This window comes from Chrysemys picta, chromosome 15 (genome assembly GCF_011386835.1).
Source record: "Chrysemys picta bellii isolate R12L10 chromosome 15, ASM1138683v2, whole genome shotgun sequence".
Lineage (NCBI taxonomy): Eukaryota > Metazoa > Chordata > Testudines > Emydidae > Chrysemys > Chrysemys picta.
In genome coordinates, this window is record NC_088805.1 from 10,691,809 (window position 1) to 10,707,389 (window position 15,581).

The following is a 15,581-nucleotide window of genomic DNA, read 5'->3' on the forward strand; positions in this document are numbered from 1 at the left end:
GACATTGGATCAATAGAGGACTGTCTCTTGGTGAGGAAGTAACATTTTGACAGTGAACCTTCAGTGGCTGTAATGTAGCTGAGATAGCAGGATCACAACTCATCTCCTTTATGGTGGATCATAGGGGCTGCAGTGGAGCCTTTAAAATGGCCTTTAACATTATCCATGGTGATCATTAAATGGAATGGAATGGAGTCATTGCCATCTGATGGCTGTTTGGCAGCCCATGACAAGTGAATTGGCAAAGCTTAGGCCTTGCAGGTAGGAGCCACCACTTCAGTTATCACCTTTGTTGGCAGCCTCTGTAAAGGTCAAGGTTTGATGGGCCCGGAGACTGGAAACTCTCACCCTTACAAGGTGGTTCATTCAGATGAGAGATGAGGCACATGTCCAGTGGTAGCCGTCACTGCTCATGCTATGTGCTCTGTGATTAGAGGACTTCTCTCTTCAAGCTGCCAGTTGGGCACCTTCCACCAGTGCTAATTATTACCCTGAGAGGAGAAATGTTTGTCAGTGCTCTTCCTGTTCCTGACAGGTGACGCTGCTGAGTGTGGAGATGACTGCGCTGAAAGAAGAAAGGGACAGGCTCCGAGGGTCAGCTGAAGATAAGGAGACAAATGAACAGCTTCTGAAGGCCATCAGGGATCGAGATGAGGCCATTGCCAAGTAACTAGAATTCTATTGAAAAACAGAGATGGGTTTGGGTTGTGGTCTCAGAATTTACCCATCAGTTTGTTCAAAGCAGACACTTTGGGGGCAGCTTTGTTGCCAGGCTGCTGCCAGTAAAGTGATAGATCTGCCCACTTCTGAGTGCTGAGGAGTCCTGCTAAGTGCCTGTGACAGGGGTCCTGATCCCGGGAAGTTCCTGGAACCAGCAGTTCTGCTCTCATTTAAAAGAAACTCCATACAGTCTATTTTAGCAACTCTGGGGGACAGATCTTTTCATCAAGCCAAGGGATGGCTATTGCCCCATTTGGGAAGGGAATACAAATATTGGAACTGGTCCCTTCCTCCTCCTCCTATTTTCTTTTGCTCTTCTAGCCTCCCTTCCAGTTCCTCTGTGTATCTCTGCTACTGCACCTTCTCTAACCTGTTCCATAGCTCTTCCAGCCCCCCTCTTCCATTTTGCTCTGGTGAATCTCTGTTATTGCAATCCTCTGGTCCTTCAATTATGCTTCTCTGTCCTGTTCCTCTGCCCTTAGCCTCTGTGCTCCACCTTCCCTCTGCTCTCCCTTTCTCCTGCTTTACTTTCTCTGTGCAACCCTCTTACCGCATCCCTCTGTCCTTCCCCTCCCATGACTTCGATCCAGTCTTTATGCCACATTTTTTCATTTTTTTACCTTCCCAGTCTGCCCCTTCCCTCCCCATCGTTGCGGGCTCAGTTTTAGGCAGCCTGAGGGAGGAACATGAAGTGCAGGACACCAGGCTCTGGAGGAAGGGGAGAAGGGCAAAAGCACTTGTATTCTGCTTACTCTAGATCAGAGGAGACTCTCTGACCTCCGGTGAAGTGAGACAGGACAGAACACAATGCAGCCCACTTCCTTACAGCAACGCCTAATCCTTGCTGGGTTGGCAAGAGGAGCAGAGCACATCAAATCATGCATGCATATGAGGAGGGAGGGCAGATAAGCAGGCATACACAACGGCTCAATTTTTTTTTTAATTACATGATCTGTCAAGTGTTCTTTACAGTGTCCCAAAAGGTACCAAATCCCTTCAGAATGCCATTGTAACAGCTCCATCTGTTGGCCGAAGTAGGGAATATCCCTGCTACTGATGTTTGGTGCAAAAGGCTTGCTTTGACATTTAATAGCAGTATGGGTTGCCAGTTCTGCTGTCTCTATGGCAACTATGCCACTCGGGGGATGCATAAATTCCACTGTTAATATCTAGCAGTGATGAGCTGTTTTACAATAGAAGCATATTTTTCTGAAACACTCAGACCTGGGGCCTTTCACTGGAGATCTGCAGATTTTTTGCTGTTCAGGTGACCTTAGTAGTTCACATGGGACAAGCCGTTAATATTTACGGTGTGTGGAACTGGGTGTGTGAGCTATTACTGGAGAGAGGGTGTACAGTGACTGTGACCGATTGCAGACAAGGGAAGGGTGGGATGGTGCTTTCGGTAAGAGTGTTTGTGCGCACACAGACAGATATAAAAAACAGTAAAAGGCACATCCCAAGCACCAGGGTGACATCCCCTGCCAAACTTCAAAACCCTGCTCCAAAGACTGGAGGCATTGGACCGTCTCAGAGGAGCAGTTGCAAGAATATTATTAACATGGGCAAAATGTATTTCCCTCCTGTCTCAAGCCAGTTTTGCTGAAACTTTCCAAAACAATTCAGCCTCAGGCAGACACCCCGCATGGAAAATTTCAGCCTGAACAGTTAATTTGGCAAAGTTATAAGCAACTGAGAACAGTGTTTTAATGAGAGGTGTTGAGCATCATTAAGCGTAGGCGGTGCAACTAGCTCTGCCTATAACATAAAAACTAATTCCTAGACCACTCTTCTGCAGAAAAGCAGGGGAAAGTTGTTATTGCAGGGTAGCGGATGAATCAGATACGGTTAATACAAATATCAGAACAAACTTGCAGCTACAATTAGCAGCCAGGATATTCCCTACCAGTTTATATTATTTCTTGGGCATATGAGGCACAGGAAATGGTTGAATAAAGACTTACAAGTGTAAATTGTTTGGGCGGGGTCTTAACAGTGGAAGCCTACACAACAATTTATCAGAGTATGTCCCACTTTCCATTCCCCCTCTACAGAGAAGTATTCTCCATATGATAAGGGCTCTGCTCACCTGGTGGCAGGATACATCTCCTTTTCATTGTCCCAGTAGAAGCTGGAGCTAGTCACCCACTGAATATTCAGAGTCCTTTGGCAGATCTGATCTCAGGTTCCATATCCTGATTTTGCTGAATGGAAATCAGTGAACACCGGTGAGGTGGTTTTGAAGACCTGCAGGAATTGATCTAGATAAAATTGAATTGTGCTCTGAGATTGTCCATGTCTCTCTTTTTCCCCCCAGGAAGAATGCCGTGGAAATGGAACTAGCCAAGTGCAAGATCGACATGATGTCTCTGAACAGTCAGCTGCTGGATGCTATTCAACAGAAACTGAACCTCTCACAGCAGCTTGAGGCATGGCAGGTAGGTGATGCCCAACATCGGTGCAAAGTGGAGCATTGGCAGGAAGCACTTACAGATCATTGGCTCAAGGCGAGGGGTATTCTGGTTGAGGAAGGGAAAGTTCCACAGGTTGACTCCTTCTGGTCTGTAAGCTCATATCACACATGAAGCTGGAATATATCTGGAATACAAAAGTTGTTGTTTCTCAAGTAATAAAACACTAGTGTGAAGGGCACAAGCCACAGAGAGCCCCAGGGTTAAAGCAGGGGAGTGATCTCTGGATTTGGACCCTTGCAGACAGTGTACTATAAAGAAACAACTATTTAATATGGGGACAGAGCAACTAAAGGAACCAACTCTAATTTCACAGCTGCACATAGCCCTGGTGACAGGGACACCTCCTTTTCAAAACTCAGCTCCTTCTTTCTAACAGCTTCGACCTGGCTCAGTCTCTGGGATGTGGACGTGGAAAAGTTTTGCTGTGGCGGGACAAAGGTTCCTTTCTCTAGATTTCCGATGTCCATAGATCAGAGACATTGACCATCTCAGATCAGATTACTATCCGAGTAACATACTGACTGAAGACACCCACATGTAGCAGCACTAAATCTTCTAAAAACTTCAGTCAGTCTCCTGTGCCTCCTTTTCAGATAGGGAACAGAGGCAATGAAGCCATTACTGATCATTTGGGCTCTACCATTTCAGGACACAGATGTAAATGCTTTCTTTTTCGTCAGAAAATCTAGCTAGATGGAAAGGTGAAAACTCAGTCCCACTCCAAAGTATGGGTAAAATGGCTAACCTGGGTTCTTCCAGTTTGGGAGCCACTAGCACCAAAGTCACACAAAGCCAGAGATCGCTTGAGAGAAATAAGATACAGTAGTTATTTGGACAAATAATATGGAGGGAGGGATGTGTGAAAAAAGATACAAACAAATGGAAGGAGAGACAAAGCTCAAGGCAGAGATTGATGGATCCCTGGTTTGTTGTAGGTTGTTACAGAACTAGTATGATGACGACTGCACTGACTATCCAACCTGACCAGTAGCAACCTCTCCCATGCAACCTCTCTCCTATTTCAACTCCATTGTGTTCTCGTTTCTCTTTTTTCTCCTGCTTACAGTTTGCTTCCTCAGGGCTTTTTACTATCTGGCTCCTTTGGTTTCTGATCTAGTGGCCTTTCTCAGTTCCCGTACCAACAGCTTTTGTCGTACACCCCTCCTGCCTTTGAGGTGAGCTCCCACGCTCCATCCCACCCACCTCATTCACTCTCCCATCACATCCAAGTCCAGTGGTGTTTCATTCTCTGCTGAAGGAAAGTGTGTCTCACAGACTACACTAGCCTCTGTTCCATTCACTACTTTCATTACACATGGCGTCCTCCATGATCATTTCCACACAGTGCAAGGTGCCCATTGGAATCCACTGTCTGTCTCCTATAGCTGTTTCCTTTTAACACCGGTTTTCCTCTCCAAAGCTAGGGTATGATTATCCACTGAAGCTAGTGGGAGTCTTGTCATTGGCTTTAACAGGAGCAAGAACAGGTCTATAAGGGTAAAATTCTACCTTCACTTACACCTGCACAACCCATTGACTTCAGTGAGGTTGCACAGGTAAACTGATGACAAATGTCACTTGGAACGTGCACAAATCTTATTAAACAGGTGAAATGAGCTGTTCCTTTCTGAGGATGTGAACAGCTCTATGAATGGAAAGGTCGGGTCTATTTTCGTGAAGCTAATAGAGTCTGTCCGGGAAATAGTCTTTTCTGAAGAGTATGTTGTCATTTGTCCAATCCTGAAGTCCTTTTGCTTTGAAAACTTCACTGAGTTTGATGTGTGTTAGGACAACTGGCTGTGAACAAGAAAACATAGCAGGTAATTACCATTTTAAATAATCAGAATTATTGTAACTCCTGGTGTAACTTCATTGATTTCAGGAGTTACAGCAGGCATGAATTTGGCCTATAAAACTGAGTTAATTTTGTAGAATAATAATGAACGAGAACAAACAGCCTTTGGAAAAGCTTTGTAAAGCCAAAACATCGCTTCATGGTAAGGGTTTTAAAGTTAAAGCAAAACCTTTTTACATCGTAGGGCCAACTTTGCTCTTGGTTATGCCAGAGTCAACCCAGAACTGCTCCATAGAGACTTACAGTAGTGTAACTGAGCACAATTTGGCCCTTAGCGTGTAAAACGTTTTGGCAAGAAAAGCCATTGCAGGCATTGCCCTCTCTCTTCCTGATCAGAACGTATAGAACTAGCTTTCCAAGCCACTACAACACTTGCCCATCTGACATTGAAGCAGTCATTTGGGAAGCCAATTCAAAGTTAATGACAGCTGGGCAAAGACTCAAACTTTAAAGCCATAACACGACCCACTCAGGCTGTGTCTACACTACAAAGCTTATACCGGCATAGCAATGTTGACAGCCCCTTAGTGTAGACACAACCGACACCAACAGGGGTTTTTCTGCCAGTGTAGGAACATGACCTCTCCAAACAACATTACGTGTGCTTTCAGAAGTCCTCTTCTGTTGGCATAGCTGTGGCTACACTGGGAGTTTAGTCAGCATTCACAGCTCTGCCGATGTAAATTTTGAAGTGTAGACCAAGCCTGAGAATGAAGGAAACTGCTTTTCTCTCCTTCTAGGCTGAGAACACATATCACACTCCTCCAATTGCATACACAAAAATTAGAAGATACATTAAAAAAATCCCACATTTAGTTAGTTTAAAAAAAAAATTCCTATTCCATGGATGTTACCAGGGAATCTTGCCTAGATGGGATGACACAGTAGATAACTTACCTCTGTTTTTAGTAGTGGAGGATGCTGGATTGATAGCTCTTGCAACTGAAAACTTCTGGCTATTCACAGAGCAGGTAGCACAGGCTTGGATAGAGCAAACTCCTGGACGCTGCCCGATCAGTGCATCCCAATCCTGCCCTAGAGGGATCCTCTCTAGGGTTGAAGGGAGTTCAGTCTCCGTGATCCATTCAGTCCTTGTCATCTCTAAAATGGCCAAGGTGGTGATTGGTTTAGCGCTGGGGTATCTACCCAGTAAAGCCTGGACGGAGACTTACTTTACACGGACCACCAAACGGGCTCTAGATGAGAACAGCTACTGACCTGGGAGTAAAAAAATTGCTGCTTTTCACTGAGAACTGAGACGCCCCCTAGGTACAGACCCAAACTCACAAAGACTAAACCCCTTAGGGCTTGTCTACATTGGCACTTTACAGCACTGCAACTTTCTCGCTCAGGGGTGTGAAAAAACACCCTCCTGAGCACTGCAAGTTTCAGCGCTGTAAAGTGCCAGTGTAGACAGTGGGAGCTGTGCCCCTTGTGGAGGTTGGCCGTGACTACACAGCCATGTTAAAGCTGAAGACATGCCCTGTATCAAGTGAACTTAAACTCCGCACACTAGTGGATAGGAGTCTTTCAAAAGCTACATGGAAAAACTGGACTATTCAAGGTGTCCCTGCCTCTGGTAAGGACCATGAGCCCATTCTCCCATTGTGCAGTCATTTAAATCTGTGCAAAGCGAATATTAAGCTCCACCACCCCTGTGAGTGGAGATTTCCGATTGGGTAGCGTTTTGTACCCACTCTGCATGCATGTGACTTCAAAAAGTGGAAGGCAGTGGGACTCTGACCTCGTATGCCCACACTAGAAATTCTTGCCGCTAATAGCTAAAAATGCGTTCAGTCTCATTCGCATACCTAGAAGAGTAATTGAAATAAAATTGTTGTTTTTTTTAATTTGTAGTCTTATCTTTTGACTGCTGACAGTCCAACAGATACCAAAGGCTGCAGATAAGGCTTATATGGACATCCCTGGTTTCTACTGGAACTTGGACTGATGTGGTCAACCACTCTTAGTTACCATGTGTAGTACTTTGCTAAATTGTAGTGTTATAAACAGGCATTTGCTCTTTTATATTTTATAGTGTATAATGTCAAACAGCAGAAATATAGCGGGACCAATCCTGCTCCCATTGACTTTAATGGCAGCAGAATGCGGCCCACTACAGAAGGTTATATCAGAAATGGAACTCCTCATTTTAAAAAAATATATATTCCTATACTGCAGTAAGTTTTTGCCAAGCCGCCTGATTTACTGAAAGATTTTTTAAAAAGTCATTCGCGTCTGATAACCATCTAATATAAATGAAGTTTAAGTATGGGGGGGGGTTCCCCAAGACCCCAAGTATTTTTAGAAAATTAAATTAACTCTCCCACTACTCTAGCTGTGTTTAATTCATAATTGTATCTTGGTGCTGGTGAGGGGTCCAAACTACATGTTTGCTCTCATAGTCTCTATTTTAACCAAAGGCCCTCGACAAAAATAGCCATATGTCATAGCTTCCTAGTGCTGGGGATAGCTTATTTACGGTATGTGCATTTATAGAGACACATGCATGCAATCAAGGTAAACCATTCTCATCTCAGTTTGGGGATGGAAACAGCAGATCTTAGTGGAATTAAACACTCCAGTTGGTCTTTTATTCATACATCTCTGCACGGGAGAACCCAGGATCTGCCACTGAACACATATCATGGGAAAATATGACATTGGTGAGAATAAGTGCCATTTCTTACTCTATGGGTCACTAGATATTGTCACTGATTTTACCCGTGCCTACCATTATCTGAATAAGGAGCAGCAGTGGTGTCCCCAAAAGCAAATGGGGAAAAATTTAGATAATGAAAGGAGTTTTTGTGTTGCTTATTCAAATAGAGATGCAACAGCTTCCCTTTAGCTTTCACTATTAAATAAGACATGCCTGGCTGTTGGCAAGCTGCATGAAACCCCAGTAGAGTAGGAGAAGCCCACAACACCTGGGCTGAAAGAAACCCGGGGCCTGATTCTCTGGTGCCTTGCACCATGTGAAGGCTTTTACTCCCCTGCAAGCTGGCGCTGAAATGTTACAGCTGGCAGGAGGGAGAGCAGAACTCTGCTAGAGTAGCATGTTACAGCCACTTTGCACAGGTGTAAGTGACTCCACCAGGTGAAAGGCAGCAAAGAATCAGCCTCATGAGCTCTAAGACATCCACATGCAGCTGTCCAACAATGCTGTGGTGAACAACTGTCACGACTGCACTAGGCAAACGCCATTAATCATGTGTATATGAGAGCTAGTCAATGGAATAGATTGTTTGGATAATAGGGAGTCTAACTAGGTTTGCTGGTTAGCTTTGATAAATGCGTGTGCTTTCCCTGGGGCTTGTCTCTAGCAGTGGGATATTGTCCTGGCGCAGTGTTCTAGTCCATAGACATCACGCCCCAAACGATACATGTTTTTTGTTACATGGGGGGAGGGGTAGCTCAGTGGTTTGAACATTGGCCTGCTAAACCCAGGGTTGTGAGTTCAATCCTTGAGGGGGCCATTTAGGGAACTAGGGTTAAAAAAAAAAAATCTGTCTGGGGATTGGTCCTGCTTTGAGCAGGGGGTTGGACTAGATGACCTCCTGAGGTCCCTTCCAACCCTGATAGTCTATGATAAAGTGCTGCCTGTCTCCTGGCTAGGAGAAGCAGAGAGATCACTGTGTTTCTGTATGCGAACAGTGTACTCTAAAAATGGAGGCTCCCCCTCAGCCAATCAGAATACACAAGCACCGTCAAATTATCTCTGTATACTCTGGTTTACTGAATGAAACTGATACATCACCGCTCCCTTCACCCAGTTTCTCCACTCCCTCCATCCCTGTGTATCCCTTGCTGCAAACTACTAGGAGCCACAGATTCCTGACTTCTAATGCCAGCGCAGACATGGCCTCTCTGTGAGAGCCTGGGCAAGTCACTGAACTTCTGACCTCTGACCTACCGTATTGTCTAGTCAGCGACCTCAAGATGTAAGGTCTCCTGGGACGGTCTTTTAAAGGGCTCTTTAGCCAGCTGCCCTATTTTTATCCTTTGCGCTGCATTATATATAATGGTACCCCCCAGTTAAAGGAGGGCACAAATCTGCCAGTGAGATGGCTAAGTGCCTTTCTCATCTGCTCGGGGGAAGATGCCCTTTGAAAAGCTGGGTATATAAACCTAAAGTATGTTAAGCTGCTGGAGTCTGTTTTAGTTAATACTGAAGTTCATCTTGACCCCTTTGCCCTTCACTTTCTTCCATCACAGCCTCCTTTTTTTCAGCCCTAATTTAAAAAACTATGAACTCTTCAGTCTAACCTTGCTTCAGGCCCCCTAACAGCCCTGTCACTCTTCCTGCTACTTCCAGCTCACTGCATCTGCTTCCTAAAGAGCGCAGATAACAGGGCTGGGCTTTGGGTAAGTACATCACAAGGGATATCAGTCCATCCACCTCCAGATATTGGGTGAATAGACCACAAGGGGCAATCCTCCCCCTTCTCCCACACACCAGGAGCTAGCATTGCAGATTCCCAGGTGTGTTGTTTTGTGTGTTTGTTGGAAGTTGATCATCTGCCTCTAAACCCATCAGATACGTAGGGCAGAGGCAACCTAGTGGACTAACTGGAACTGCAGCGGGTTTGTGTACGGCACATCCTAGGTTAATTTATATTTCTAAAACTGGCCTGAAAAGAGAGTTAGGAAGAGGTGGCGGGGGAATATTTTGGAGTCAGAAGGAATTTAAAATGAACATGGCTATATTACATGTACTAGAAAAGTTAGAAAGGCAGGTATTTTCCCTCCTGAAAACAAGCTAATCGCTTCAGGCTAAATTATTGAACGTACCCACTCCTGCTTACCTAGCAGGCAACCAACCAGATCACCTTGTAAAGTGGGACATCACCTCCTCTTATCCTGGAAATAATGGGCTTATTTTAAGACACTGTAAAAGTGAATGGCGCCCTAAGTGTCTGCAGGCTGTTTACCTGAGTCTGAGGAGCCCAGTGCCTTCACTGAATCACTGACCACGTTACACATCTCCGGAGCCATGAACTGCCTGAACATCCCGAATCAGAGCTGGCACTTGCACCTGCTGTGATGGTGGGTGATGGAGCATGTGCCATCTGTGTCCACTGGCATTTGATGGTCGCCCATAGCAACCAACCCCCATTAGAGTGTTATGCTGCATAGAATGTGCGTGGGTTGGAAATTGTCATCTTCTGGATTCACGCAACCCTGAGTCTGACTAGTGCCGAATCTTTGTTAAACTATGTAGCCATCTGGCTAGAAAGTCATTCTGCATAATCAGACCCCACCACTCAGTGGGCTTTGAGGGCCGTGAGGTCGTCAGCCGTCACATTACCTCATTCCGGGATTAACCCAGCAGAGCCTGAATTCAGGTGTGTCGCAAAAATAGGACTTTTAGCGTGAGGATGCCTAATGCTGCCTGCTGCTGGCAGAGACTATCAGACAGCAGGCTGGAGTGAGAGCAGCTATCAGAAGACAGAGCCCCCGACCTTGGCAATGCCTGGACACAGTAGGCTGAACAGAGGCCAGATGTGAAAGCTCAACCCTGACTGTCCTGGCTTTTCAGACCGTCATTCCCATGAGTGATGGGTAGCTGTTTGTGTTTGGTTTTGAATTCTGAAGGATGTAGGGGCTGAGTCAGCTGATGTGCAGTAGGAGACAGGCATGAACAGAATATTTGCTCTGAGATTGGCAGGCCACATCACCACACAGCCTCCATTTCCCCATCCGTGAACTGGGGATTCTGATTGCACCTGCCTCCAGCAGGGTGTCTATCTGAGGAACTAGTGTTTGTTCGAAGAGCTGTGCATCGGAAGTGCTGTGTATTTGTAGTGCTGTGTTTAACTAGTCAGAGCCTCAAGTTCTATTGACCCCCGTGGACATTGCAAGGGTGAGCAACCCCTTTGAGAGGCAAGGAGCCTCGGCCAGTTGGGTGGATTTGACATACTTGAAATTTCAAACAAGACGATAATTCTGATCCTGTTTTGTTGTAAAACATGTACAAGATGGCCTCCTGCTTGTATACGACATTAGGGCCAATTGCAGCAGAACTGGGTTTGGGGTTATTAAACTTACGATTTCCCTGTTGTCATGTCATGTCTTGCTGGATGAAGTCAGAGTTGGCGGTTGACTTGAATCCTTTTGCATATGGCAGTCCTGTTGGTTACAATGCTGTGAACGTTACTTGGGGGAAGGAAGGTTTCTTATACTTTAAAAGTGTTGGATGATCCAGTGGCGAATTATGATCTCCTGCTGATCAGGCAGCTGCAGATGGTCTGTGCCATGTTATTTGAAAACTGATCGGAAAGAAAGACACCGTAATACTCCTCACTAAATTGTACTAATGCCGTATAACTCATCCATAGCACAACCCAGGACAGTAGTTTCTCTTTGATTATGAATAGAAGCCTTACCACCTTAGTTCCCTCTTGAAGAGGTTCTCATGTATGTGGCCACCCTCACCTTCTCTCTGCCATCTGGCCTGCCTACTCTTCAGTACAGAGCTACTCTAGGTTCAGTACTACAGTCCTGTCCCTTCCTGGCCTCTGCTTCAGTCACATGCCTCATCTGTGCAGCTTCCTGGACAGAGAGAGGGGAGATGGCAGCAAGCCAGCTCTGAAAAGACTGGCCAGGGACCTGGGAGAAGGATACCAGAAGCGGTGCTCTATTTCACACGCATCAGCAAAAACCTTGGAAAACAGCCACCCCTTAAACTATATTAAACTGTGAATGGCCTGATTTCCATTTGAATAATGGTGGGGCGTTGTCTCTTTAAGGGCCTGGTGTTTGAGGAGTGATGCTGATGCAGGCCCATGCTGTGTGGCTAAATGAGGTCCTTGTACCCTCCACCCTTCCTCCTTTCATCATGGCCATTCTAGAATCCCATTTTAGCCATGTCCATGAGTAAACTCTGCTGACACGCTGGCTGTGCTTCTGACTGAACATCCTTTTCCCCTTCTGTTACAGGACGACATGCACAGGGTCATTGACCAGCAGCTGATGGACAAACATCTGAAGGAATGGAGCCAGCCTGCTTATTCCTTCTCCAATGGCTACAGAGCAAAGCGGTCTGCAAGACCCTCCCCCGTGTTCAGGCCGGAGCAGCAGGGGGATGAGCCCATTGGGGCAGAAAGGAACCGTCTCTTTTCCTTTTTCAAGAAAAATTAATGTGAAAGGAGAAATCTTTCCAATGATTCCTGCTTAGAGCTGAGAAGCTGGGGGCAACTGTCCAGCTTCCTAATGGACCTGAATCTGATCCAAAAGGAAAAACCCAAAGGGTGAAGGAATTAACCCTTGAGACTGCACTATTTACAATCCACCTGGTCTGAACAAAAAGTTTACATGAACTGGAGATTTGCAGTTTGACAATGTGATACCAACTGAGAGCAACTTTTCTTATTCCTTAGGCAAAGTGATAAACTTCAGGGTACGTTTTAGGCGCTTTGACACAGGCCACTCAGTTTCTGCTATGAAGAATAATCCAATTGTCTTAAACTCATTCTCTCATGCTGGAGAAGGAAATAAGCAACCCCAGGACAAGGCAATACAGGGGACTGACTACTAGTGTCACAGTAAGAGTAGGGGTAAGTTGTGGCCTTCATACAACCTCCAGTCCTGGCAGCTGGGCTGTCCTGCAGATTACACAGGCTGTAGTTGCACTGGTCCTGGGAACGTAACATGTTTACATGGCTGTAGCTTACTCTGTGGGGGAAGTCCTTATTGTCCTCTGCTTATGACTGGAAGTCTTTGTTCCCCCGGTGCTCTCCATAGCTACTCATACCGCATCAGGAATCCAGATCCCTTCCAGCTCAGTACCGTTATAAATCTGCTAATGCTAGGAGGTGAATCTAGGTCCCCGTTGGTCAGTTTCAGACCCCGGAATATTGAGGATTTGATCCTCGGGGAGCCTGAGCACAACAACTCAACTTGCAGGGAATGGGAGTTGTGAATGTTCAGTGCTCCTCAGGTACCGACTCTTCCCTTCGCCTAGCTGTGGAAGTTCAGTGTAGCTCAGCCTTAGGGCCAAAGGCCTTGTGCATCTTCCTCGTGAAATCAATAGCCAAAAATCTAAATCGCTTCAATGGGACTAAGGACTGGGCTCCAATGACCTGCCATCTCAAAGTCCTGAGCACCTAAAACAGATGGATTTGAATAGAAATGGGTTGTTGTGTGTCTGAAAATCAGGTCCTAGGTGTAGCTCTTCCACTGCTCAGCATTGCTGCAGTAGCTTTAGTTATAGGGCTGATCTTCAGGGCCAACCCATAGCTCCTGTGTATACGTTTTCTGCTACTCAGGCCTTGATGGTAGAAGGTCGGATCCCCTTATGCTCAGTGTGGTTGTAGACCCCTCCCCTTGGGGTGAGGAGTATGGACATGCTGCTGCTCTACACATACGCACACACTTTGGTGCTAGAAGTCCTGCAGTACGTATGAGATTATTAGTAGGGTTGGTACCTTCTGCAGGCCATATTACTACCACTTAGAGCTCTTCCTTTACAACTACTTTACCACCAATAAAATAAGCATTTCCCCTTTAGAGAAAGCGGCCGCTGGCATGTTTAAGCAACAGCCTGTTCTAGGGTTTTATGCTGCTGTCACCTTTTCATTTCCCAACTGCCAGTCTCCTACAGTCCTCTCCAAGCTGCATACCCAGCACATGTGTGGGTGAGGAGGGGAAACCTATAGCCATGATGTAATGTATATATGCCATCCTAAGGAAAGGGGCTTAAGTTATGCAATGAAGATGCAGTGATAAGAAAGGTGCCTTTTGTTGCATGTTCGCTGGGAGGGGAGAGTGGACGTGAGTCACAGCTGTGTAGGCCAGTAATTGAAATTCACAAGTCTCTTCATTTAAGGAAGGAGCAAGTCCTTAAACTCTTTGCAATATTTTTTTCAGGGGGAAGGTTGATAGCTGTTGGGAAAGGAAAGCAAGCGTATTTCGAGCTGACAGTTGGGGTATAGTTCTCTTGGACTTAAAGTGCAACTCCATCTGGGCATGGGAGCTATTCAGCCCAGAAAATGGGCAAAACAAAGCTTATGAACCAGGGACCAGGTCAGAGGAAACTGTCCTTGTGCTGAGCTGCTGTTGCTCAACTGCAACGAAACTACCTTAACACCAGATACATAAAGCAGTGTCTCTCAGGACAATCTCGCAGCAAGACGTTCCCAAAACGTCACGTTGTTAATGCTGTGCTTTAAGTGTCCTAAATGTTTCGTCGTCCCTTAAACCAGTGGTGGGAAACCTGCGGCCCGTGGGCGGTCTGCCAGGGTAATCCGCTGGCGGTCCGCGAGACAGTTTGTTTACATTGACCGTCCGCAGGCACGGCCGCCCGCAGCTCCCAGTGGCCGCGGTTTGCCGTTCCCGACCAACGGGCACTGTGGGAAGCAGCAGCCAGCATGTCCCTGCAGCCCGCAACGTTCCCCACAGCTCCCACTGGCCAGGAACAGCAAACCACGGCCACTGGGAGCTGCGGGCGGCCGTGCCTGCCGACAGTCAATGCAAACAAACTGTCTCGCGGCCCGCCAGCAGATCACCCTGACAGGCCGCGTGCGGCCTACAGGCCACAGGTTGCCCACCACTGCCTTAAACTGTCATTGAGCACTCACCATCAAAGACAGCACAGCTGATAGGAGCCTGGAATTAATCCACTATAAGGGGTTCAACATGCCAGCGCCCCTCCCCTGAGGGCAGCTGACACTTACAAACCTATTGGAAAAGGTCATGGGGAGGGAGAACGCTAACTGAGGAAGCACAGCAGCCCAGCAGAGTAGATTCTGTATCCCAGGCAAGCATCAGCATACAGGGATTATACTGCACAGGAGTTGGATCTGCAGCAGTCAACGCCAGTACAAAATATTTTCACCCGACAGTACTTAAGGGGGAGTTCCAGGCAATATGGCAGGGATGAGACTTGCACCTGGTACAACAGTTGCACAGCTCAAGGATGGAGGCTGCACATTTCACACAACTGCACGACAATTACAAAGCAATCTCACTGCCGCTGTGGGAAAACAAGCAAATTTTTTTGCTAGCTAAGGGGAAGCTCCCTTTAGCAAAGTCTACAGCTGGGACCTACTGTTATATATGAGATTCGAGCATAGTACAGAAAATAAACACAAATAAATGTAGATGCAAGTCAAGTCACTAGCACTTTACTATCTTAACACACACTTAGATCAGCAAGGTACCATTAAGCAAGAAAATGAGATCAATTTAAGAAAAGAAACTGAGGAGTGAAGTCTATGGCACAATTTGTGCAGAGCAGCAATAAAGTGGGCTTACAGGCAACAGTGCATGCACAAGGACTTCAGGTGATGTGTGTGGGCCTTACCCTATCTAGGATTGATGGTGGATTCTGGAATAGAGCAAACCCTCTTTACCATTCCTACTTCAACCACTGCAAAGCAAATTGTTTTAACCAAAAGCTTAGAGGTACAAGGGACGTGCCTGGGTAAGACAGTGAAGTGACAGTCCCCATAGACTGAAAGTGAAAAAGCACACAGCAGGGACAAACTGAAAGAATGTATCTATAGATATGTACATACCACAGTGCTGTA

The 15,581-nt window shown here is 46.2% G+C and overlaps 1 protein-coding gene across 3 annotated transcripts in view; it reads left to right on the plus strand.

Moving 5' to 3' along the window:
• BICDL1 (BICD family like cargo adaptor 1) overlaps window positions 1–14,238 on the plus strand; it is an 85,068-nt gene extending 70,830 nt beyond the window's left edge. The window contains exons 8-11 of one of the 3 annotated variants that reach the window (XR_010592744.1): window positions 536–666; window positions 3,038–3,158; window positions 4,261–4,369; window positions 11,992–14,238. Coding sequence is in view for 2 of the 3 variants with exons in the window: in XM_042841674.2 (XP_042697608.2) it covers window positions 536–666; window positions 3,038–3,158; window positions 11,992–12,192 (453 nt within the window). In the remaining variant the exon portion in view is untranslated. The remainder of the gene's footprint in view (window positions 1–535; window positions 667–3,037; window positions 3,159–4,260; window positions 4,370–11,991) is intronic. The other 2 variants (XM_042841674.2, XM_065567838.1) reach the window with 2 other exon arrangements.
• Window positions 14,239–15,581: the final 1,343 nt, after the last annotated feature.